The sequence below is a fragment of the Cetorhinus maximus genome, chromosome 3, assembly GCF_964194155.1.
Source record: "Cetorhinus maximus chromosome 3, sCetMax3.hap1.1, whole genome shotgun sequence".
NCBI lineage: Eukaryota > Metazoa > Chordata > Chondrichthyes > Lamniformes > Cetorhinidae > Cetorhinus > Cetorhinus maximus.
Window position 1 is genome coordinate 74,744,608 of NC_135881.1, and position 10,324 is coordinate 74,754,931.

At 39.8% G+C, this 10,324-nt stretch overlaps 1 protein-coding gene across 1 annotated transcript in view; it reads left to right on the forward strand.

The window, feature by feature from the left end:
• The window catches only part of vopp1b (VOPP1 WW domain binding protein b), a 91,105-nt gene extending 82,551 nt beyond the window's left edge, over positions 1 to 8,554 (forward strand). The window contains exon 5 of the mRNA XM_078538570.1: positions 7,968 to 8,554. Coding sequence (XP_078394696.1) covers positions 7,968 to 8,161 — 194 coding nt within the window. The 3' untranslated portion in view covers positions 8,162 to 8,554. The remainder of the gene's footprint in view (positions 1 to 7,967) is intronic.
• The last annotated feature ends 1,770 nt before the right edge of the window (positions 8,555 to 10,324 follow it).

Below are 10,324 nucleotides of genomic sequence, written 5' to 3' on the forward strand. Positions count from 1 at the left end.
TGAGCAATTTTGGGCCCCGTATCTCAGAAAGGATGTGCTGGCCCTGGAGAGGGTCCAGAGGAGGCTCACGAGAACGATCCCAGGAATGAAAGGCTTAACATATGAGGACCGTTTGAGGACTCTGGGTCTAAACTCGATGGAGTTTAGAAGGATGAGGAGGGATCTGATTGAAACTTGCAGAATACTGAAAGGCCTGGATAGAGTGGACGTGGGGAAGATGTTTCCATTAGTAGGAGAGACTAGGACCCGAGGGCACAGCCTCAGTAAAGGGAAGAACTTTTAGAATAGAGATGAGGAGAAACTTCTTTAGCCAGAGAGTGGTGAATCTATGGAATTAATTGCCACAGAAGGCTGTGGAGGCCAGGTCATTGAGCGTATTTAAGACCGAGATAGATAGGTTCTTGATTGGTAAGGGGATCAAAGGTTATGGGGAGAAGGCGGGAGAAGGGTTGAGAAACTTATCAGCCATGATTGAATAGCGAAGCAGACTCGATGGGCCGAATGGCCTAATTTCTGCTCCTATGTCTTATGGTCCCTCCAATCGATATGTAGCACTGCACAAAGAATAATAATGACCCTTGCCAGATGTTGCTTGTCTGAATCAGACACTGTTTTACACAGTGGGGGAAATGTGTACAAGTATACACCCCAAAAGAGCACATAAATTGATCAGCTTTGAAATGTCTCTTTTGTAGTTTCTTGACCACATTGTCCTTTTGTCAAGAAAGAGCAGCAAATCATGTCATTATGAGAAGGTGGAAATCTGCAGCTGTTCACAGTTTCTGTTAGAGTGAATTGCAGTATAGTGACTGGGTTTTGAGTTTATAAACCCAGTGCATTCCTGTTTGAAAAACTGGAGAGAGCGCAGGATCTTTTTAAACTCAAATTTGATAGTTAGGTACAACTAAGATTTTGTAGTGGGATGAAGAGAATATCTACCATCCTGGTGCTCTCTCCCCGTCTGTTGTTCTCACCCCAACCTCACTGCTTGGCCTCCTGTCAGCTAGACAATCCTCCATCCTTGCCAATATGTTACCCCTACACCTTGAGCCTTTATTTTCTGCAACAACCTTTGATGTGGCACCTTCTACTTCTGGAAATCCAAGTATAGCACTTCTACAGGCTCCCCTTTATCCACTGCACATTTTACTCCTACAAAGATCTCTAGTAAATTGGTTAAACATGATTTCCCTTTAATAAAACTATGCTGATTCTTCCCGATTACCTTGAGCTGTTCTAAATGCCCATCTATAACCTCTTTAATAATAGCACCTAACATTTTCCCAATGACAGATGTTAAGCTAACTGGGCTGTAGTTTCCTGCTTTCTGTCTCCTTCCGTTTTTGAATAAAGGAGTTACTTTCGCTATTTTGCAATCTAATTGAACCTTGCCGAATCTAGGGAATTTGGGAAAATTAAAACCAACACATCAACTATCTCATTAGCCAATTCTTTTAAGACCCTAGGATGAAGTCCATTAGGAGCTAGGGACTTGTCAGCCTACAGCTCCAGTAATTTGCTGAGTACGATATCCCTGATGATTGTAATTTTGTGTTCCTCACTTCGTTCCATTTCCTGATTTACAGCTATTTCTGGGATGTTACATTTATAGTACCGGTGCAAAATACCTGTTTAAATGATCTGCCATCTCCTTATTTTCCATCATTAATTCCCTTGACTCACTTTCTATAGGACCAGAGCTCACTTTGTTAGTTATTTTCTTTTTCAATTATCAATGGAATCTCTTACTATCTGTCTTTATATTTCTAGCTAGCTTTCACCTGTACTCTAATTTTTCCCTCCTTATTAATCTTTTAGTCATCCTTTGCTTTTTTTATATTCTGTCCAATCTTCTTACTTGGCACCCATCCTTGTGCATTTATATGCTTTTTCTTTAAGTTTGATACTAGCTTTAATTTTTTTAGCTAACCATAGATGGTGGGTCCTCCCCTTGGAATTTTTTTTTTCTTGTTGTAATGTTCTGTGTATTCTGAAATATCCCCTTAAATGTTGCCACTGAATCTCTATTGACCTATCCCTTAACCTAATTTGCCAGTTCGTTTTAGCTAGCTCTGCTTTCATGCCCTCATAATTGCCCTTATTCAAGTGTAAAATACTAGTCTTAGACCCACTCCTCTCCTTCAAACTGAATGTAAAATTCAATCATATTATGACCTCTGTTACCTAAGGGTGCCTTCACTATGAAGTTACCAATTAATCCTATTTTATTGTACTCTACCAGGTCTAGTATAGCCTGCTCTCTGGTTGGCTCTGGAACGCACTGTTACATACGAGCATATGAACAAGGAATAGGAATGGGCTATTCAGCCCCTCGAGCCTGTTGCGCCACTTAATAAGATCATGACTGATCTAATAATAACGTGAAATCTGCATCCCACTGATTAAACTATCAACTCCTTGCTTTCCAAGAATCTGTCCACCTCTGCCTTAAAAATATTCAAAGACTCTGCTTCCACCATTTTTTCAGGAAGGAAGTTCCAAAGACTGATGACCCTCTAAGCGAAAAAATTTCACCTCGACTCTGTTTTAAATGCGCGACCCCTTATTTTCAAACAGTGACTCCTAGTTCTAGATTTTTCCACAGGAGGAAACATCCTCTCCATATCGACCCTGCCGAGACCCCTCAGGATCTTATATGTTTCAATCAAGTCACCTCTTACCCTTCTAAACTCCAGTGGATGCAAGCCTAGTCTGTCCAACCTTTCCTCATAGAACATCCGACCCATTCCTGGTATTAGTCTGGTAATCCTTCTCTGAACTGCTTCCAACGCATTTACTTCCTTTCTTAAATAAGGTGACCAATACTGTACACAATACTCCAAATGTGGCCTCACTGGTGCCCTGTACAACTGAAGCATAACCTCCCTACTTTTATATTCAATTCCCCTTGCAATAAATGATAACATTCTATTAGCTTTCCTAATTAATTGCTGTACCTGCATACTAGCCTTTTGTGATTTATGCACTAGGACACGCAGATCTCACTGCACCTCAGAGCTCTGCAATCTCTCACCATTTGGATAATATGCTTCTCTTTTTTCTTCCTGCCAAAACGGACAACTTCACTGTTGCCCACATTATACTCCATTTGCCAGATCTTTGCCCACTCACTTAACCTATCTATATCTTTTTGTAGCTTCCTTATGTCCTCTTCACAACTTACTTTCTGTGGAGCAGACTCGTTGAGCCGAATGGCCTACTCCTGCTCTTACCTATCTTTCCTACCTATCTTTGTATCATCAGCAGATTTGGCAACCATCCCTTCAATCCCTTCATCCAAGCCATTTATATGAATTGTGAACAGTTGAGGTCCCAGCATTGATCCCTGTGGCACACCACTCGTTACATTCTGCCACCCTGAAGAAGGCCCGTTTATGCCCACTCTCTGCTTCCTGTTAGCCAGCCAATCTTCTATCCATGCCAGTATGTTACCCCTTATACCATGAGCTTTATTTTCTGCAAACACCTTTGATGTGGCACTTAATCAAATGCCTTCTGGAAATCTAAGTACAGTACATCCATTATCCACAGCACAGGTTCTAAGAAACTATGCTGAAAACTTTCTATGAACTCCTTATCTAGGCTTCCTTTGCCCACCTGATTTTTCCAGTCTATATGTAGATTAAAATCCTCCACGATAATCGCCATATCTTTATGATAAGCTCTCATTATTTCTTTCTTTATACTTTGTCCTAACGTGTGGGTATTGTTAGGGAGCCTGTACTCCACTCCAAGTGACTACTTGCCTTTATCATTTCTCATCTCTACCGAACCCGCTTTTACACCCTGGTTTCCTGAACTTGGGTCATCCCTCTCTATTTTGAGAATAGCATCGTTAATTAACAGAGCCATCCCTCTACCTTTTCCTAGCTTCCTGTCCTTCCTAAATGTCATGTACCCTTCAATATTCAGGTCTCAATCTATCCCATCCTGCAGCCATGTCTCTGTAATGGCTATCAGATTGTACTTACTTATTTGCATTTGAACTATCAGTTCATCTGTCTTGTTTTGAATGCTAGGTGCATTCAGACACAGAACCTTTAGTTTTGTCCTTTTATTATCTATCCCTTCCTGTCACAGTCTGTTTATCATTTCAAGTATTAGTACCTTTCTCTCTTGCCTTGCCTCTACTCTTGGTTTACCACATCTTCCCGGATTTGATCCCTTACCCGCACTATTTAGTTTAAAATCCTCTCTACTTCCCGAGTTCTGCGGCTCGCTAGAATGCTGGTCCCAGTTCAGGTGTAGACAGTCCCAGCAGTACAGTCCCCACTTTTCCCAGTGCTGGTGCCAATGCCCCACAAAGCGGAACCTACTTCTCCCACTACAGTCTTTGAGCAATGCATTCATTTCTCTAATCCTATTTTCTCTATGCCAATTAGACCATAAGACATAGGAGCAGAAGTAGGCCATTTGACCCATCGAGTCTGCTCCGCCATTCAATGAGATCATGGCTGATCTGATAATCCTCAATTCCACTTTCCTGCCTTTGCCCCATAACCCTTGATTCCCTTACTGATTAAAAATCTGTCTATCTCCACCTTGAATATAATTAAGGACCCAGCTTCTACAGCTCTCTGCGGTAAAGAGTTCCACATATTAACTATCCTCTGAGAGAAGAAATTCCTCCTCATCTCTGCTTTAAATGGGCGACCTCTTACTCTGAGTTTATACGCTTTGGTCCTCGACTCTCCCACAAGGGTAAGTAACCTCTCAGCACCTACCCTATCAAGCCCCTTAAGAATCTTATATGTTTCAAAAAGGTCGCCTCTTCTAAACTCCAATGAGTACAGGCCCAACCTACTAAACTTCTCCTCATAAGAAAATCCCTCCATACTCAGAATCAACCTAGTGAACCTTCTCTGGACTGCCTCCAATGCCAGTATATCTTTCCTTGGATAAGGGCACCAAAACTGTTCACAGTGTGATCCAACTAGTGCCTTGTATAGTTTTGGCAAGACATCTCTATTTTTATACTCCATTCCCATTGAAATAAAGGCCAGCATTCCACTTGCCTTCCCTATTACCTGTTGAACTTGTATGTTAGCTTTTTGGGATTCTTGCACAAGGACTCCCAAATCCCTCTGTGCTGCAGCCTTCTGCAGTCTTTCTCCATTTAAATAATATTCAGCTCCTCTATTCTACCTGCCAAAGTGCATAACCTCTCATTTTCCCATATTATATTCCATCTGCCAATTTTTTGCCCACTCACTTAACCCGTCTATATCCCTTTGTAGACTCCTTGTGTCATCCTCTCCACTTGCCTTCCCAGCTATTTTTGTTTCATCCGCAAATTTGGCGATAGTACATTCACTTCTCTCATCTAAGTCATTAATATATAATTGAGGCTCCAGCACTGACCCCTGTGGCACTCCACTAGTAATAGGTTGCCATCCTGAAAATGCCTCCCTTATCCCAACTCTGTCTCCTGTGAGTTAAACAATCCTCTATCCATGCTCATATACTACCCCAGCACCATGGGCTCTTATTAAGTAGCCTTACGTGCAGTACATTATCGAACGCCTTTTGGAAATCTAATTATGTTAAATGTACTGGTTCCTTCCCCTTTATCTATCCTGCTAGTTACCTCCTCAAAGAATTCTAATAAATTTGTCAGTCATGATTTCCCCTTCATGAAGTCATGCTAACTCTGCTTGATTATATTGTAATTCTAAATGCTCTGCTATTACATCCTTTATAATATTACAGTAATATTTTCCCAATGACAGATGTTAAGCTAACTGGCCCATAGTTACCTGTTTTTGTCTCCCTCCCAATTTGAATAAGGGTGTTACATTGGCAGTTTTCCAATCCTTTGGGACTTATCCAGAATCTAAGGACTCTTGGAAGATTACTACCAGTGCATCCACTATCTCTGTAGCTAATTCCTTTAATATCCTAGGATGCAACCCATCAGGTCCAGGAGACTTATCGGCCTTTCGCCCCATTAGTTTCCATAGCGCTTTTTCTCTAGTGATAGTTATTGCATTTATTTCCTCCCCATCTTTTGCCCCTTGATTATTTAGTATTGGAATGCTATTAGTATCTTCTACCGTGAAGACTGAAGCAAAGTATTTATTCAACTCCTCTGCCATTTCCTGGTTCCCCAATATTATTTCCCCAGCCTCATTCTGTAAGGGACCTATGTTCACTTTGGTCTTTCTCTTCCTTTTCATATATTTAAAGAAGCTCTTACTGCCCTTTTTTTATTACATGCTAATTTACCCTCAAAGTTTATTTTCTCCCTCTTTATTATTATTTTGGTCATCTTTTGTTGAATTTTGAAACTTTCCCAATCCTCTGGTTTACCACTACTCTTTGCCACATTGTATGTCTTTTCTGTTAATTTGATACTACCCTTGGTTAACCATGGTTGGTTTATCCCCTTCCTGGAATCCTTCTTCCTCACTGGAATATATCTTTGTTGTGAGTCATGAACTATTTTCTTAAACGTCTGCCATTGTATTTCTACACTCAGATAATAATCCAGAATTTGATTTCTAGCTCCTCATCCTGACTATGCAGAACCTCTTTCCTTGTCTTGCCTATGTCATTGGTACCTACATGGACTAACACCCCCTCACACTCCAAGTTCCACTCCAGCCCTGAGTAGATGTCCCAAACCCTGGCACTCAGCAAGCAATACAGCGTTCTGGATTCTTGCTCTTTGCTGCAGAGAACAGTGTCAATCCCCCTCATTGTACTGTCATCTACTACCACTACACTCATTTTTGCTCCCCCCACTTGAATAGCTTCATGTACCACGGTGCCATGGCCAATCAGCTCACCCACCCTGCTGCCCACTCTCATACAAGCAAGCTTATAGAACCTCAGACCTGTCAGACAATTGCAAACGCTAAGTCTCCTGCATTCCTGCTCTCTGGATCCCCTTATCTGCCTCACTTGCAGTCACCCTTCTCTTCCTGATCACTGACCAAATCAGAAGACCCTACTCTAAGGGGTGTGACCTCCTCCTGGTATAAAGTGTCCAGGTAACTTTCCTGCTCCCTGATGCACCGCAGTGTCTGCAGTTCCTTGAGCCGCAAACACTTCACAGGCATGTTTGCCCTGGATCACAGTGGTATCCAGGAGCATCCACATGCTGCAACCTTGACATATCACCTGTCCTGCCTGCCTTAATGTGTCTAATTAACTACTTAATTATATTATTCAATTAGTTAGTTTCCTTCTTTATATATTTATTAACCGTACCACCAGTTTGTATACTATTTAACCACTTACCAGATACTCACCAAACACCTAGTTGCTTCCCCTGTAGTAGAGTATGAACCAATTCCTACAGGATGGAAAAGTTAGAAAAGGCAAAGGAGTACCTCCTTCACCTCTTCCCCACCCCTGCCTCCCCCCCACCCCCCCCAACTCCCTTGTTCACCCAACTCCCAGCACTCTTTTTCGAAGTTGCACTGAGAAGCGTGTATTTATATGCTCTGAAACTAAAGACTTAGCCTAGCCTCAGGTACAGAAAAAACAGTTTAAGCTAGTTTCTTTAATTAACTAACTTTCAACTGCTCTCCAGTAGAGAGCTTGTATATTCTTGCTTAAACCTGGATGAAATTTAGAATTTAAACAGTAAATTTCAGTTACATGTTAAATAAAAATAAAATAAAAACAAAGTTAGCTTTTTAGAAAGAAATTAAGATTCCCTCTCTCACCCAACTCCCAGCACTCTTGTTCAAAGTCACGCTCAAATGACACACCTTGGGACCTTATCATTCGTTAAGTGCATCACGTACATTTAAGTTGTTGCTGAAATACTACTGAAAATAATAATTCAATCTTACTTTTCTTAGTCTGACAAAACCAGGGAAACCACTTTATATTGTCACTGTATCGAGTGACATATTTTGACTAACTTTCTAAAGTACTGTTGTTGTTCTTGAGTGCTAACTATCTTTGTAACCATTTTCTGTTTCTTCTGCTTGCAGGCAGTCAGACTGGAATGCAATATTATACAGAACCTGGAGCACCTGTTTTTAATCCCATTGCCTCAACTTTTCAAATTCAGCCAAATTTCCCTCTGCTCAACCCAGCCTACCCACCCCCACCAGCCTACTGCAATCAGCCGCCCCCTCCATACGAGCAAGTTGTAAAAACCTCAAATAAGGAAGGCGAAAGATAAATGTCAGATTTCAGTGGATATCACTCTCATAGACTGGCAACTTGTCTTCTACAGGAGATTTATGGGAGAGGTGCAAATCTCTGGGGATATACACTTGACCACAGTGCACCCCAGGAGTTGCATTTAGTTCTGATGCTTTTGGTAGATTAACGTACTGTAGACCCTCCAGCATCTGTGATCAAAGCTTTGTAAGAAATAACATGTTCTACTTCAAAACTGAGGATCTAAGATAGGGAATTGTATAATCTTTAGTAAACATAAAATGCACCTAAAACTCTGTAGAAACTTTGTAAAAAGCTATTTACTTGAAGATGGTCTATAAGTAAATTCTGTCTTGACTTTAAATCAGTATTGTGGCTATCTTTTGGTCAGATTAAAATAGAAAAAATGTTTTCTCAGTTTAACTGGACTTATTTATTGGTGGTTAATCCATTAATGTACAATTGTCAGAAGATACTGGTAATGTGGATCTCTGTTAATAAGCATACTCCATCATTAGCCAATCTCAAGACATTTGAAAGATTTATGATAAATGGAGGAAACTGATAAGGGAACAATGTGCTGCGAAGAAGTAAGTCAAGAATTTATTTTAATCTATAAACTTTTTAAAAAGTAATTCATTTAAATCTGTCTTGTTCACATACATCATATTGTTACACAAAATTCAGGTTAACTACGGCTAGCTAGAGACGCTTTATTCTAGATGTATGAGATTATCCCATCCATTTTATTGTAGTGAATGGAGAATTAGTGATTCATAAGTGAGTAGATTTCACTAATTTGTTTCCAGCGCTCAGTGTGTTTTAATTTCTAGTCATCTTGGCAGAAGGATTCACAGTGAGGTGAAATCAGTCATCTTGCTAATAGAAAATAAACCTTGAAAGTAATTTCTCAACAGTAGCACCTTGCTGCTCTGAAAGCTGCATGACTCCATTTTGGTTATACTTTTTTAAAAAAAATTAAAAAAACAAAACTCCAGAAAATTTGTAGTTACGAAAATGTTCTATTTTAAAACAATAAAATGTCATGTTTTATTTATAAAAGGTTTCATAGTGTTAGTCCTGACTAATTTTGAAAATTAATTCTGGGTACAAGAGTTTTATGTACAGAAACAGAGGCAAGCAACTTGGATTTTGTTTAAAGTTTTACAAATTACTTCAAATTTGAATTTTTCCACAATTATTCATTTAATACAATTCTTGATGTTAAAAAAGTACTAATTGCTGGAGCCATACAGCTTGAGCTATTCTGCATCAATCCTATTTAGTCGCTACAGCCTCCTTTGTTAAAGCAACAATCTGTAAAATAATTTTCTCAAGTTCTGAACTGTATCTGTTCCATGTCTGTTACTGTCAGTTAATAGAACAGAAATAACCCTGCTTCAATGCAAAGAATCAATGTTGAATAAATTAATATCTGCACTGTACTAAGAGCTGCTGCAATAATGTGTACCAGTAAGCAGGATTTTTCAAGAGCAGCAAATCTTCCAGGTTTTCATATTTTTCCTCTTTCTAAATGGACCACAAATTCATATGGCATAAAATAAATTGTTCTTAATCACATTCTTATATTATTTATTACAGGCTGCAGAATTGCTAATATTCCAATCCTATAGCTAATATGATGCTGATCTACTATAAAATGATATGGCTTAAGGAACTATACTTGTATATACATATTCACATACACAGTAACAATGCAGTGCATTTTGTACAAAAATACAGTAATGGCGATGATTCAACCACTGTGTGCAGATTTGGAGGCCTTATTATGGGAAACATCTTGGTCCATGGTAAATGTACCAATTTACTGGGCTGACATCAGGAAAAATTTGTAGGCCTGTAGGGAAAGAGCAAGCGAGACTAATTGCATCCCTCTCTCAAAGAGCTGCAGGAGCACAGTTGACTGAATGGCTCCCTTCAGTGCTGTAACATTGAGAGTTGGAACCCGAGGTTGTATTCACCAGAAGGCTAATGGTGAATGCAATGGAAATGTTCAGTTTTCCAAAGGCTTGAGGAGTTAAATGAGGAGTAAAATTTGATTTTGTGCTTCTGGTTGGGAGTTCAGTGCATGTCTTAAAACTTTGACATGTCCTATACGATCTTTTCTGACCACTGATAATTGTATGTGGGTATGCCTTAGAATTTATGCTATTTGCTACAC